Here is a 16,253-nt window from a genome sequence, read left to right on the forward strand (position 1 = left end):
GATTTTTTAATCATGGAAACTTATTGAATATCATGAACATTGTTTTAAATTTACGAACATTTTTAAAATTTATGAACATAATTTTAACACTTATGGACATTTTTTCAAATCTTGAAACCTTTTTCGATTTTGTGAACATTTCTAAATATTTTAAACATTTTTTGAAAACTAATTTATATACAAAATTGTTTGTTTTCGAAATTGGAACATTTTTCATAATTATGAATGTTTTTTCAAATCCAAAATTTTATTTAAAGGAGAAAGAAACAAAAACATAAAAGAAAGCAAAAAAGGATATGAAATAGAAAGCCCAAAAAGGGGCGCCCTGCCCCGCCCATGTGCCAGCCCAAAAGCGTGTGAGGGGGTGCGCAAATGCCCGACTAACCTTGCTCTACATGGTAAATAGGGGGAGCTCCTATACGGCGCTTTATGCGCCGGTTTAGACAACTGGCGCTCATTACCCTACCTTATGGGCTGGCCCACAACACCTAGCATAGCGAAAATGAATTTACAGCGCTAAAAACACCATGAAAATGTTGCTCCCGTGAGGAAACGACATAACACCATTTAGTTCTTGTGCAGGTTGCCTAACCACTAGAGCAACTAGGCGGGCGTGAATGACTCCAGCACGAACAGTTTAAGAATAAGTGTAGACGCGCTATATGTTGTAGATAGCTTTTTACAAGAACGTGATTTTTAAAAATGTGAACCAAATTTAAAAGCACATAGATTTGAAAACAATACACCGAATTAAACAAGTTCATGTCATAAAAAAAAGTTCATGAATTCAAAAGTAGTTCATGGATTTTGAAAAACAGTCATGGATTTTCAGAAAAAAAAAAGCATCAATTTTCCAAAAAAAGGTCACAAATTTGAAAGAAGTTCATCAATTTTGAAAAAAATCCTAGATTTTGAAAAAACCTCATCAACTAGAAAAAAAGGTCATCAATTCTGAAAAAGGTTCACAATTTTTAAAAAATCCATCGATTTTGGAAAAAAAAATTCAATGATTTGAAAAGAGTTTCACAGATTTTGAAATTTTTCACTAAATATGAAAAAATAGGTAACCAATTTGAAAAAAGATCATCGATTTTGAAAAAGTTCATGGATTTTGGAAAAATGGTCCATCAATTTTGATGGAAAAATTCATGAATTTGTAAAGAATCCATGCATTAATGAAAAAATAAAAAGGAAAAAAGAAAAGAAGAAAGAAAAATCAAATAAAAAATGTCTGAAAAAACAAGGAACTGGAAAAGGAATAAAAGGGGAAAAAGCAAGTGTTTCGCAACGAGTGCGATAGACTAGTGGTTGGTTCCTTTCCTTTGAACACACAGGTCGCGAGTTCGAAGCCGATCGCCTGTACATTTCTTGCGTGTTTACATGAATAAAATGGTATAGTGGCCCGCCTAGGTAAGAGCGCCTTCAGCGCCAATTAACAAAATGCACGTTAACGGGCACCGAATAGGAAATCCTCTAAATAGGTCAGAGCTATATGTTGCCCATACCGATTCTTAAAAGAATGCTGGGCACCCGACGACAACAAGATCTTTCTCTGGTTGGCGAAGCAGGATCGCTGCTAGACGGCCGCGAGACTTGCTAGGCGTGGCTTGCCGCATCGGCCAAGATGCGTGCTCTGTGACCAGGATGTCGAAGACATTCACCATATGCTCGTGGCTTGTCCCTTCTCCAAGGAAATTTGGTATCGCACTTTCTCCTGGTGCCGCCTCACTACTGCTCCCCCTGACGGCACCCTTCCCCTCTACGCTTGGTGGCGGTCCGCAACGGACCCTGTGCCTCACTCTCTCCGGAAGGCACTTGCCTCGATCATCCCAGTCATCACGTGGGCGATTTGGAAGCACCGCAACCCATGCATCTTTGATCAACGACAACCTTCCATCAACCTCCTGCTTGCTGCCATCCAAGACGACGTGCGCGCCTGGGCTATGGCCGGCACCAAAGGGCTACAAGCACTAATTGATGTAATGTAGACTGTATGTATTGGGGCTAAGCACCCCCCCCCCCCCCCCTTTGCTCCCGGGAGCCTCTGACTTGCCTCTTTTGCGCACAAGTTGTAGGATCCCTAAACTTGTAACTTTCACTCTACCTATAAATGCAAAGATACGCTTAGGCGTATTGGAGAAAAAAGAAAAAAAGAAATCGCTGAAATCAAGTGACTAATGGGCCAGCCTAACACTGTATCGAGCACGCATTTTTTTCTGCTGTTTTTCATTTCAGTTTTTTCATTATTTGTACTATGGTTTGCTCTGGATTTTTTTTATTTTTCCCGTTCTTTTTTTTCTACGGGTTTCTTTAGTTTTCACTTGTTTATTTTTTTCCTTTCCCACTTTTTTAGTTCAACATATATCCCTTTTTTCAAACACATTGTACATTTTTCGTATAATCGGGACCATTTCATACTTCTTTAACATTTTCTGAACGCATGACTAGCTTATTTTCCAAATATATTTTTTGATGCCTACTTTTTCCCATACAAATTGTACGTTTTTATACATCTAAAACTTTTTTATATATGTTTAACATTTTAATATGTGATTAACTTTTTTAAATACTTGTTTTGGACATTTTGTATATACACCTTGAACATTTTGTGTATGAGATGAAACATCATTTTTTGAACTATGTGAACATTTTCATACATTAGATAAACATTTGTTTTCAAAAGTAAAAAGATTTTGTTTGAAACACATGAATATATTTTAAAGATGTAACATATATATTTTTGAATTGTATGGAAACTTTTCTTTAATTACACAAACATTTTTGTTACATTGTCTACCATTTTTTTAGAACATCATGAACATTTTTTGAAATGGATGACATTTTTGTAATGTCACATACAATTTTGTTTCAAATTGTACAAACATTTCTTAAAGGTTGCGCGGACATTTTTTATACTACATTTTACTTTTTCTAATGTCTAGAGAACACTTTTTTGTCATATCATATCTATTTAGTATTATTTTTAGGATAAATACAAAGAAAAACGTGCAGGACGACAGAGTTTCATCAGCACGACGATGTCACATGGTTACCGGGCTGGCCCAGACCTATTCCCTGCAGGCGGCCCTCACAGAGGAGTTGTTGTAGGCGGCACATAGCTGTGCCCCTAAATAGGTGGTCCCTTTGTCCAGATTACAATTTATCGGTGTTTTATTGGATATATGTTAGTATATCCAGGGCCAAACAAAGGTGAGGTCGCCGACCTATGGCCGGACCTGTAGCCTCAAATTTCCCCTCTCATATTCTTTTGCAGTTCAAGATGCTAGATTTGTCGACAACTTGATCTTTTCGTGCGTAGTTGACTAGGATGTTGTTATCCGGGACCCCTCGGAATCTATATAAACCGAAGGGTAGAGCTCCTAGAGGACACACAATAATCTCATGGTATATCATATGTACTTTGTACTCCAATCCAAAGTAATATGACCAAAGCGTAGGGTGTTATCTTTTTGGAGAGTAAACCTCGTGTCCTTGTTACCGTCTTGTCAAATCGCCTAGCTCAGGATCCCTAGACTGAGATCTGCCGAATTTAGCTCTGTCAAAGCCCACAACTGACACATGCGCGGGCACGGGCTCGGGCTCGTTCTCGGACTCCTCCTCCATTATCTGGTCCTCGTCCTCCGAGCTCTCCTTCATCAAGCTCAGAAAACAGACCTGGCTCTATGTGTTTCGTCTGTTGGGCATGCCAGTCGTAGACGATGCCTGTGATCTCGCGCCGGCGGTGCGGCGAGAGGCGCTTTCTCCACGCTTTGCCGCCTGCGGTCATTGCGTTGACAGTTGTGAGCGGAGGTGTGCCGACATAGGTGAACTGTGTAGTAAGGGAAGCGGAGGCGGTGCCATTAATTTCGTGCGCGATCGTGCTTATATATCAGCCGCCAGCCAGACCAATCGTCGATTTGAATGTAAATGCCCGAAGTGGCTTTCTCTGCCGCCTCGCCTATTCAATGTCGAGTAGGCGAATGAATGGGCAACTGGCTTCCCGTCCCGTCGCATCCTCTCTGAGCCAGAATTATGTGGAGAGCGAGCGCACATGGCGCGACCGTAGGACAGAGTTGGTGCCTCAGTCGCCGCACCCGTGTGGCAGTCATGCCGTTCGACCGACATGCGCCACATCTGCTCCGGACCGACATAAATACAGCATGGAGTAGCTGTTGGAGCAGGAGGAGGTAGATGGTTTTGTGTGGGTCCGGCAGAGAGACGTCTACGTGGCGGAGGTCCAGACGTCCACATACCTCCCACAAGTTTACCTACGTTTGCGTGTGAAGATGTATGAATTGCACGATGTATTGATTCGGTGCAATGTGCACGGTATATATAAGTACAAGGTGGGGCCTCTACCTCAATCTATACAACAAACTAGAGAGGTGGGCCAAGTCAATATACATGCAAAAATAACATATATACTCAACACCCCCCCCCCCGCCGCAGTCGAAGCGGCACCGCGGCTGACGCAAAGACTGGACCGGAACTCCTCAAAAGCCCTTGGTCATGATATCTGCAAATTGTTGGAAAGTAGGGACGTGTAAAACACGAATATGGCCAAGAGCCACCTGTTCCCGAACAAAGTGAATATGCAACTCAATATGCTTGGTCCGACGATGATGTACCGGGTTAGCGGAGAGGTAGACCGCGGAGACGTTGTCGCAGTAGACCATCATGGCACGGTCAACGGGGCAGGAAAGCTCCTGAAGCAGCTGGTGAAGCCACGAACACTCGGCGACGGCGTTGGCCACCGCACGATACTCAGCCTCAGCATTGGAACGAGAGACCGTAGGCTGCCGCTTGGACGACCACGAGATAAGTAGGATCCAAGGTAGACACAATAGCTCGAAGTGGAGCGACGAGTGTCAGGACAGCCCGCCCAGTCTGCATCGGAGTAGGCGGTGAGGACGGTGTCGGTGGAGGCGTGAAGCGTGACGCCAAGATCCATGGTGCCAGAGACATAGCGGAGAATCTGCTTGACGTCAGCCCAGTGGACGTCTCGAGGAGCATGCATATGAAGACACACGTGCTGCACGGCATACTGGATCTCTGGTTGAGTCAGGGTGAGGTACTGAAGAGCACCAATGATAGACCGATAGAAAGCAGCATCCGAAGCAAGAGAACCATCCGTGGCAGAAAGCTTGGCCTTCGTATCAACAGGTGTAGCGGCGGGCTTGCGGTTAAGCATGCCGACGCGCTCCAGGAGCTCGAGAGCGTACTTCCGCTGATGAAGGAGGAAGCCATCCGGATGGCGCACCACCTCGACACCGAGGAAGTAGTGCAAAGGACCCAAGTCCTTGATGGCAAACTCAGCGCGAAGACGAGCCGTGAGCTGACTGAGGAGACCGGCCGTACATGCCGTCGGGATGATGTCGTCGACATAGAGCAGCAAATAGGTCGTGTCGGAGCCCTGATGATAGACGAAGAGCGAAGCGTCCGAACGGGTAGAGCGAAACCCAAGTTGGTGGAGAAACGCTGCGATGCTGGTACCAAGCGCGCGCGAAGCCTGCTTGAGTCCATACAAGGACCGCGAGAGCAGGCACACGTGGTCGGGAAGCGTCGGGTCAACAAACCCATTGGGCTGCTGGCAGAAGACCTGCTCCTTGAGGTGACCATGGAGAAAGGCGTTGGAGACGTCCATCTGGTGCATCGGCCAAGCATGGGAGACCGCAAGGTGAAGAACCATGCGAATCATGTCGGGCTTGATGACCGAAGCGAAGGTGTCGGTGAAGTCGATGCCAGCACGCTGTCTGAAGCCCCGAACGACCCAGCACGCCTTATAGCGATCAAGAGTACCATCAGGACGGAGCTTGTGTTTGAAGACCCATTTCCCGGTAATCACGTTGGCGTGCCGGGGACGGGGAACAAGCTGCCACGTTCAGTTGCGCAACAGGGCGTCAAACTCCTCTTGCATCGTGGCCATCCAGTGCTGGTCAGGAAGAGCGGTTCGGACGGAGGACGGCAATGGCGACGGCTCAGAGGTGGACGCCGCATGGACGTAATCATCCGCGGCGTAGCGCGAGCTTGGGCAAAAAACATCCGTACGGGCGCGGGTGACCGGACCGGCCACAGGTGCCGGAGGCGCAGGGGCCGGGGGCCCCGAGGAGGCCGGCGGCGCTGGGGGCGCCGAGGAGGCCACGGGGGCCGCGGGCGCCGGGGGGGCGGAGGCCGTGGGCGCCGGGGGGACCGCGGGGGCCAGTGCCGCGGCTGTAGGAGGCGCCGCATGCGGGGGGGGCGCCTCAAAGCCAGGGACGGGCCAAGAGAGGCGCGCGAGCGCCCTGGGAGCGGCGTCGAGGAGCCCGCGTCATCGGTGGCGGGAGGAACAGCCGGAGGTACCTGCTGAAACGGAAACACATGCTCATCAAAGTAAACGTGCTGGAAAGTGAACACACGGTGGGAGACGGGATCGTAGCACCGAAATCCCTTGGAGTTGAAAGGGTAGCCGATGAAGATGCAAGCGATAGAACGAGGTGCGAGTTTGTGAGGAGCGGAGTCCGCAGTGCTAGGATAGCAAAGGCACCCGAAAATATGCAAGTCATCATAAGATGAGGGCGTACCGAAGAGAAGATGGTGAGGTGCATAGTTCCACCGTGGGCGGCAAGGGCGAAGGTTAAGGAGAAGTGAAGCAGTAGCGAGTGCATCCGGCCAGAAACGAGGCGACACATTAGCGTGGAACAGGAGCGTCCGAACGCAGACGTTCAGAGTGCGAAGGAAGCGTTCGGCTCAACCATTTTGCTGTGAAGTATACGGGCATGTGAGACAAAAAATTGTGCCATGCAGAACAATGCGGAAAGCAAGATTGTCGAACTCCTTTCCATTGTCAGTCTGAAGAGCAAGAATGGGACGCCCAAACTGCGTGCTGACATAGGAGTAAAAAGCCGACAAAGTGGAGAATGCATCCGACTTTCGTCGTAAAGGAAACGTCCACACATAGTGCGAATAATCATCAAGAATAACCAAATAATATAAATAGCCCGAATTACTAGGAACCGGAGAGGTCCACACATCGCTATGAATCAACTGAAAAGGAAAAGAAGCTATTGTGGTGGAGTTATTAAATGGAAGGCGAACATGTTTGCCGACAGGACAGGCATGACAGGTGTGATCCTCTATCTTATTACAACTGAAATTAAAACTCCTAAGAATATGACGAAGTGTGACGGGGTTGGGATGACCCAAACGAGCGTGCCAGAGATCGACGCCGGCGGAGAGAGCAACCGGTGCGGTGGTGGAGGTGGACGGCGGATGCACCGGATAGAGCTCGTCGAGACTGTCACATCGGTGAAGTACCATCCTGGTTCGAGCGTCCTTGACACAAAAACCAAGCTCCTCAAATTCAACAGTAATAGGATTTTCACGAGTTAAACAACGAACGGAAACAAGATTCTTAATAAAATGAGGTGACACAAGTATGTTAGACAAAGTAATAGGCATAGAAGTAGAAGGAAAAGAAGTGTGCCCGACATGTGTGATAGGTAGTGTGGAACCGTCGCCGACAATGATGCGGCGGTCGGTGGTGACAGGAGTGAAGGAGGCAAAATTATCAGGATGAGCAAACATGTGAGCCGTAGCCCCGGTGTCCATGTACCAATCGCCGCCTCCAGTGTAGTTGTTCGGCGTAGGCGCAGCGTGCAGCGCGGCGAGGAGCGCCGGATCCCAAGGTGCCGGCGGCAGGGCCGGCAAGGGCGGCGGCGAGGCCGCAGGGAGACCATAGGCGCCGCTCATCTGTGGCGGTGGGTATCCTCCGTACGGCTGCGGAGCCGCGTAGTATGCCTGGTGCGCCGGTGGGCGCGGCACGGAAAGCGTCGGTGCAGGAGCCGTGGAACAGGCATGGTGTACGCATGGACGACACCGGTCCAGGGGTTATAGCCGGAGGCCCATGAGGGCAGCACCTGGAGCTGTTGCGGCGCCTGAAACTGTTGCTGCGGCTGCGGCTGTTGCTGACCGCCGTGGCGGCCATCGCGGCGCTTTTCAGCGGGAGGAGCGGGGGGCGCGGGCGGGTCGTACGGCAGTGGCAGGAGCCCCGGCTGCTGGGGCGCCGGGAAAGGCGCCTGATGACGCTACTGGGGTGCCGGGATAGCGGGAGGCGCCGGAGGCCCGCCGCGGGTGGTGCCGGCAGCGAGAGCGGTGTGGATGGTGCGCGTCTTCACCTGCTTCATCTGTCGCTCCTCCAAGCGGAGGTACGCAACGAACTTGGCGAAGGACGAGTTGGGGATGAGGCTGAGGTTCCCCGTGGCGTTGCCGAAATCCTCGTTGAGCCCGGCGGTGAGCGTGCTGAGGAGGAGGTCATCATCGACCTTGGCGCCGATATCGCAAAGCTCGTCAGTGAGAGTCTTAAGGCGGCGACAATAGTCCTCGATGGAGGTGTTGTCCTGATGACACCCAAAGAACTCTTGCTGCAAAAAAACGTGACGCTGGAGCTTGTTGTCGGTGAAGAGCCCGTTCAGCTTGGTCCACACGGCGCATGCATCATCATCGTCCGTCACGACCGTCTGGAAGAGGTCGGGCGTGATGGTGAGGAAAAACCAGCAGATGATTGTGGTGTCGATGGTGGACCAGTCATGAAACTCGGTAACGAGGCTGGAGTCGACGGTACCGTCCACGTGGTCTATGAGATGATACTCACGGAACACAAGGGAGAAATACGTCTTTCACGAGTGATAGGAGTCCACCTGAGAGAGACGAACCGGCACCCGCTCGAAGATGTTGAGCTTGCGGATGTCGTTGACATCGGAAGGGTTGGTGTCGGCGAACGGGTTGAAGTTAGTGGACGTGGAAGAAGTGACAGACGACATAGCGGGAACCGGACGGGCGGCTCGGACGACTCGGGTTAGGACTTGCGGCGGCTCGGCAATGTTGCTGGGCGGGCGATGCGCGGCGGCTCGGCGGGCGAAGCGACTGGGCGGGCGAGGCGTGGCGGCTTGCGCGGCAGCAGCTGGATTGGCGAGGTGTGTCGGCTTGCGGCTGAAGCAGCAGGCGATGCAGGGTTGCAGGTCGGGCGGGATTAGCAACTGGATTAGGCGGCGTGGCTACGTGCGTGGCAGTAGCAGCAGGCGATGCAGGGTTGCGGGGCTGGCGATGCAGATAGGTGCGCGGGCGGCAGCTAGCGGGCTGGTGCGATGGCTTGGGGCGGGCTGGCGACGAGCGATCGGACGATGGCATGCGTGGGAGATAAGGGCGGCGGCCGACGCGAGAGACGGTCGTCGGCAGCGGCGGTGCAGAGGAGTTGCGCGGCAGCGCCGGCGGCAGCGGAAGCTAGGGTTTTAGAACCTAAAAACTGATACCATGAAGATGTATGAATTGTACAATGTATTGATTCGGTGCAATGTGCACGGTATATATAAATACAAAATGAGGTCTTTACCTTAATCTATACAACAAACTAAAAAGATGAATGTAGACAATATATATGCATAAATAACATACTCAACACCATGAATTTGAACGTGCGGACTTGTCCGCGAACGTTTAATGGACAGCGCTAGAGGGCTCAAAGTGCCCAGACTGTGCGATCCGGACGTTTGTCATAGAACGTTGGAGATGCCTGTATGAAGCAATTTGTAGCTTGCGGGCTATGGATCTGATGTTCGTGGATAGCCTTGCGCGGGGCGTGCCATATTGACCACAAGGTAACTGATGCTTTCACAAAACTGTCTGCGGATGGGAGTCAAGAAGTGTAAAGATCCAACATCTAGCATTCGGTTTTCTAGTCTGAGTTATCACATGGACAAGGTCTAGATCCAATAATGCTCGCGCGCCAGGGCCATGGTGCAGTCAAGAAGCGAATGTTGCCAAGAATTCTCTGTCCGACATATTCAGATTACAGTTCTTTTATGGCTTCATTCAAGAATTGTCCGGGGCTCTAGATAACCTGAGCCGGAAGCCGGCTCACTACAAAAACAACGTTCTTTTGAGAACATAGGCATCAAGCTTTGCTTGATAAGGTCCTTAGGAAGCTTTAACGAGCCTTTAATTATGTTAACGTCTTTGAAAGTTGAAACAAAGTGGATCGACCACATCCTTTTCTCTCCTTGCCATTTGCACCCGACCTGGTCTCTGGATTACGAGTACTCCTACTAGTAAAAGGCCGCACGCCTGATGCACCAACCGCCTATGATTACTTGGCCTCGTGAAAGACTCATCACCATCAGCTTTGCATCATGGTGTCTATCTCTTTTGTTGCTTAATCATATACCATTATAATTAACCACTTTCTTCTAGGACAGTGCTACCATCCAAGCTTGACAACTACTGCATGCCACCTGTTAGGGGTGCAAGTGGCGACCCACAGCTAGTTAGTTCGTCGTTGGTCATAAAATTAACACTAAGACTAGTCACAGTGGGGAGTAACTTAAAGTAATAACATGCATATGTTACTAGTCTATGCTATTGGGTAGTAATATATGTGTTGTGTCATGCATCACTTCATTTATTAGGTTATAGACTTATTTTTTCTTGATATGTGTGATGTTATTGTAACTAGTTATGTTATCACATGTCTCTCTTTCTTCATTAATTATATGTCACATCATCTATTTTGTCTAGATAAGTGTGATGTTACCATCTATGTTACTCCCATTGTGGATAGTCTAAGAGCATTTTGAAACAAACGTGAGATAGAAAAAATACAGGCATATAAATTTTGCAAGAATCGGATGTCAAGTCTCATTAAGTTCTACTGGAATCTAAAATGCAAGAATTATACAACCTAGTTATTTGAATGCTCCAAAATTTTACAAGAAATTGTTTCGTCAACAAAGAGAACAGCGGAGAATATGGGAGGGGAAGATTGAGGCGATATAGCGTAGAATATTCTTTGCGTCGGACTTATCAAAGGAAATAGAAACATGAGGGTTGAATCCTCCAGAATGTGAAGAAAAGTAAGGAATCATTGATATGAAAATCCTATATTCCACAAAAAATAATAGTAATATGAAAAATAATTTGTTCTAAACAGGGACAAGCCTTTTTTTTCCGAAAAAAATTTCAATCTATTCATCTTCAATCATGATAGTACAACAGACACTAGAAATAATAAAAATTACATCCAAAACCTTAGACCATCTAGCGACGACTATAAGCCTCTGTTGTGGCACTGGCCGCAAACCCACCCCTCTTGCATCCACCCGCAATCTTCGTTTGCATCCCCCTTGTACTCCTCTCCATCCAGTAGCATTTATGAAGCTGCATTGGATAGAAAGATGGATGACCCAAATCGTGATCGTGTAATGACTTTGCATGCATGCAATTAAGAAAGAAATCCCTTCGATGGTGCAACCGTCGGCCAGACCAGACGGAGCACTCAACCGAACCTGAGTGGAGCACGAGGAGAAGACCAGCCGAAGGAGCACCCAAAATCTCGAGCTTCATTTACTGTTTGATTTGAACCTCGCAGGAAGCAAGACCATCCACGTCGATAGCTTTATCACTCAGAGCTTGACGACTGGTGCAGAGCAGAACTTGATTGCGCCATGCATGATCCCAGGAACTCTGATCACTTTCAAGCCAGATTTCAGTCACCGTCGTTCGAGAATTAGAATCCGGCACGCGAGGATTCAGAATTAAATGGGTGTGCAATTCAAACTGTGTCGCACGCCTTCAGCCCCGAAATTCCTCCCCTTTCTCAGAGGGTTCAGCACTTGAGTCCCTTTCGTGGGTTCAGTCAACCCCGATGGCTGCTGCTATATCTCAGTACGATAATTCTACATCCACGACTCCACGTAAAGCTACGAAACTTCTTACTTAAACTTCTACCCCCCCCCCCCCCCCCCCCCCCCCTTCTCCAATCCTGGTCATGTAGCATTACTCATCTCAGTACGTGAGAGACATGATAAATCGTACGTACATTTTCTCTAGCAAACCTCTGTTTTCCTTAATGGAAAACGTGTTTCGGTAGGATCTCACAAGACAAAAGAGCAGTGAAAAGACTCGAGTGCAGTAGTGCAGCACCCACAAGGGAGGGATAACATATCTTGAGACTTTGCGAGCATGCACGCGCCCCTCTCGGTGCCACGACCTGACCCGAACGAAACGACGAGTGCGTAACGAATTGTCGAGTAAGATTTAACGGCGCGGCCACCGGACGAGACTGAGATCAGTACTGCTTGCTGCTGTAAAGGCAGCGCGGAGGGTATCGTGGGAGGAAAGCAAGGCCAGCCCAGCGAAATGGACGCACACCCAACACAACTATGCGTTCGCGTTCGCGTTCGCGCCAAGCTAGCCAACGGCCGACGCGAATGATTGCAACATACATGGTGGAACATGGCGCCCGTCCGCACGGCCCGGGGCCCTGCTGTCTGAGCTGCTTTCCTCCAGAGAATGATCTTCAGAAGATTCTTGGCTAGTTTTCTAGGGGGGCTCATGGCCTCCATGGAATCCAATATGTATATAATGTATCCGGCAGGTTGCCACCAGTGCCACCACCGCGCCCTCCGAGTGCCCTCCACTTGTGGCATCCACTCACGCTCACTCTCGCTCCTCGCAGCCTGCATAAGAGGAGAAGACGCTCTGCCCTGAGCTGAAACATCTGACAGGATGAACCGTCAGGTTTTGCCTCTGCTTGGCGTAAGCTTCTTCTTGGTGGCATGTGTGGCGGGGGCTGCAGAGGGCGACCGGCGGCCGTACATCGTGCAAATGGACGTGTCGGCGATGCCGACGCCGTTCACGACGCACGAGGGCTGGTACACGTCGGTGCTGTCGTCGCTGGCTGGCAAGGAGGAGGAGGCGGCGCCGGAGCACCTGTACACGTACGCGCACGCCATGCACGGCTTCAGCGCGGTGCTCACCCCGCGGCAGCTCGCGGAGATACAGGGGATGGAGGGGCACGTGACCGCCTTCGCGGAGACGTACGCGCGGCTCCACACCACGCGCACGCCCGAGTTCCTCGGGCTCACCGGCGGCGGCGCTGGCGGCGTCTGGCCGGCGTCCAAGTACGGGGAGGACGTGATCGTGGGGATCGTCGACACGGGCGTGTGGCCCGAGAGCGAGAGCTTCAGCGACGCGGGCATGACGACCAAGGCCGTGCCGGCGAGGTGGAAGGGCGCGTGCGAGGTCGGCAAGGCCTTCAAGGCCTCCATGTGCAACGGGAAGCTCATCGGGGCGCGCTCCTTCAGCAAGGCCCTCAAGCAGCGCGGCCTCGCCATCGCGCCGGACGACTACGACTCGGCCAGGGATTACTACGGCCACGGCTCCCACACCTCGTCCACGGCGGCCGGCAGCGCCGTCAAGGGCGCCAGCTACTTCGGCTACGCCAACGGCACGGCCACAGGCATCGCGCCCATGGCCAGGCTCGCCATGTACAAGGCCGTCTTCTCGGGCGACACCCTCGAGTCCGCGTCCAGCGACGTGCTGGCCGCCATGGACCGAGCGATCGCCGACGGCGTCGACGTCATGTCGCTCTCGCTGGGCTTCCCTGAAACTTCCTACGACACCAATGTCATAGCTATCGGGGCCTTCGCCGCCATGCAGAAGGGAATCTTCGTTACGTGCTCGGCCGGGAACGACGGCTCCGACGGGTACACCATCATGAACGGCGCGCCCTGGATCACCACCGTCGGCGCGTCGACCATCGACAGGGAGTTCACGGCGACCGTCACGCTCGGCAGCGGCAGCGGCGGCAAGAGCATCCACGGCAAATCTGTGTACCCGGAGCACACACCGATCGCCGACGCCGACCTCTACTACGGCCACGGCAACAAGAGCAAGCAGAAGTGCGACTATTCCAGCCTGAGCCGCAAGGAGGTGAGCGGGAAGTACGTCTTCTGCACAGCCGGCGAGAGCCTCAGGGAGCAGATGGACGAGGTGCAGGGCGCCGGCGGCCGCGGGCTGATCGCCGCCAGCAACATGAAGGAATTCCTGCAGCCGACTGACTACGTCATGCCGCTGGTGCTGGTCACCCCGTCGGACGGCGCCGCTATCCAGAAGTTTGTGACGGCCACCAAGGCGCCCAAGGTGAGCATTCGGTTCGTCGGCACGGAGCTCGGCGTCAAGCCGGCACCGGCCGTGGCGTACTTCTCCTCCCGCGGGCCGACCCAGATGAGCCCGGCGATCCTGAAGCCGGACATCGTCGCGCCGGGGGTGGACATCCTCGCGGCATGGGTGCCCAACAAGGAAATCATGGAGATCGGCAAGCAGAAGCTCTACGCCAAGTACATGCTCGTCTCCGGCACGTCTATGGCGTCGCCGCACGTCGCCGGCGTGGTCGCCCTGCTGCGGTCTGCGCACCCCGACTGGAGCCCGGCAGCCATCCGCTCGGCCATGATGACCACGGCCTACGTGAAGGACAACGCCAACAACGTCATCGTCAGCATGCCAAATCGATCACCAGGGACACCTCTGGACTACGGCAGCGGCCACGTGAGCCCCAACCAGGCCACAGACCCCGGCCTGGTGTACGACGCGACGGCAGATGACTACGTCAACTTCCTCTGCGGCCTCCGCTACAGCAGCCGGCAGATAGCGGCCGTGACCGGCCGGCGAAACGCCAGTTGCGCCGCCGGTGCCAACCTTAACCTGAACTACCCATCGTTCATGGTGATCCTCAACCACACGACGTCGGCCACCCGGACGTTCAAGAGGGTCCTGACCAACGTCGCCGGCTCGGCAGCAAAGTACAGCGTGTCGGTGACGGCTCCGGCAGGGATGAAGGTGACGGTGACGCCGTCAGCACTGTCCTTTGGAGGCAAAGGCAGCAAGCAAGGGTTCAGTGTCACCGTGCAGGTCAGCCAGGTGAAGAGAGCAGGAGATGACTACAGCTACATTGGAAACCATGGCTTCTTGACCTGGAATGAGGTTGGAGGAAAGCATGCTGTCAGGAGTCCAATAGTCTCAGCATTTGCTCAGTGAGGAGAAAGACCTGCCAACATAGCAGGAACAGAAATAAAGGATGACCATACAAAAACAATAAATAATATAATACTGACCAGAAGAAGTAATACATAGACTGAAAGCAAAGGAGAAAAAGCGCACCAAGGTATGGTACTGATGATGTCAAGTGTATTTAGCCTCTATAATAATTTATAAATTTGTACACATTTTTCTCAACAAATCACATTTGGCCTAAAATGAGCTAGTAACACATATTCCACCAGTTTGATTTGCTTCAAAATATGTAAATCTCTAAATGTAATAGGGTGTGAAATTATAAGCATTGTTACATGCTTGTTTGGAAATCTCAAATGGCTGGTATGTTCTCCATCAACAACAGTGATCGGTACCAGCATACACCATACATAAAAAGATTATTTGTGCATAAGAAAAATGATGAAAAGTGATTGTCTGCTTTTCCAGATGTTATTGATATTGCCATGAGGGATACAAAATAAAACTTCAGAAAAGGGCAAAGTGGATGGTTGTTACAGTACATATGAATGATCCAAGTCCTAAATCCGAAAAAAAGTGTAAGCACCTGATGCACCACCTGCGTCTAAAGCTTCAATCCAGACTCCAGTACCTTCTACAACCAAGTGTAGCATTAGACTGAATTTTAAGTAAAGCTCAGACAACTTCAGAGCTCCAAACTGAATACCGTTGGAGAAAAAACAGACTTCAGCAAATTGATTTAAGTCAGGCAGTCATCAGACGATCACCAGAACTTTGATCGCCATCATGTGGCACTTGATGTGGTTCAGCTGCATTTAGGTCTACCTGAACATTCTGGTGATCACCAGAAATTCCAATCATATAATTGTGCTATACCTCCTCAGAAGGCTACTGTACATAGCTCAAATTCCGAAAGGTAGGGTAAATACATGTAGCCACTAGCCAAACAGTACCACTGTAGGAGCAGCTGCAACTGTGCTACTGTCCACGAAAAATGAGATAATCGAATTAATTCAGTTGGATATTATCAATAATAAGCAATTCAATCTCTAAGGAACGCAAGTCTATTGTATCCTACCATTGGTTCCACTCAAGCCACTCTCAACTACTTACTATGCACTAGTCTTCAGCATGGAAAGGTTAAAAATCCATGGCAACAGCCTGTTGATACCGCCTGCCAAAGTACTTGCCAATATTCTAGTCTTTTTCTTCGCCAGCCTTTACCTTGTGTGTGGGTCTTCTTTGTCAGCCCAACGAGAGCTAAATATTACACCCTAGGCAAGCTAAAGGGTAATAAAATAAAAGTTATGCATCATAACCAAGGTTTAGCCTGTTAAGTCTAGATATATATTACAGATTAGAGACAATAAATAATAGGAGAGGTTTAATCAAACATGCCTTGAAGAGTTACCTGGGACAATTAGCTCGGT

At 50.4% G+C, this 16,253-nt stretch overlaps 1 protein-coding gene and 1 pseudogene across 1 annotated transcript; one reads left to right on the forward strand and one right to left on the reverse strand.

Moving 5' to 3' along the window:
- Nucleotides 1–8,063: 8,063 nt before the first annotated feature.
- Nucleotides 8,064–8,798, reverse strand: LOC147985647 (uncharacterized). The gene is made up of 2 exons (XM_087541675.1): nt 8,691–8,798; nt 8,064–8,624 (listed from the first exon to the last, which is right to left on the reverse strand). The coding sequence occupies exons 1-2, from the start codon at nt 8,796–8,798 to the stop codon at nt 8,064–8,066; spliced, it is 669 nt and encodes a 222-aa protein (XP_087397801.1).
- A 3,338-nt stretch (nt 8,799–12,136) lies between these two features.
- Nucleotides 12,137–15,180, forward strand: LOC125538260 (subtilisin-like protease SBT1.7 pseudogene; annotated as a pseudogene).
- Nucleotides 15,181–16,253: the final 1,073 nt, after the last annotated feature.

The sequence above is a fragment of the Triticum urartu genome, chromosome 2A (assembly GCF_056163025.1).
Source record: "Triticum urartu cultivar PI428250 chromosome 2A, HENAU_Tu73, whole genome shotgun sequence".
In the NCBI taxonomy this organism is placed as follows: Eukaryota; Viridiplantae; Streptophyta; class Magnoliopsida; order Poales; family Poaceae; genus Triticum; species Triticum urartu.

Excerpts from the sequence above, each read along its gene's own strand:
- LOC147985647 (XM_087541675.1), bottom strand. The coding sequence starts at position 8,798 with ATGTCGTCTGTCACTTCTTCCACGTCCACTAACTTCAACCCGTTCGCC. Across the intron at positions 8,625-8,690 it reads ACATCTTCGAGCGGGTGCCG|TATCATCTCATAGACCACGT; the intron begins GTTCGTCTCTCT and ends GTGTTCCGTGAG.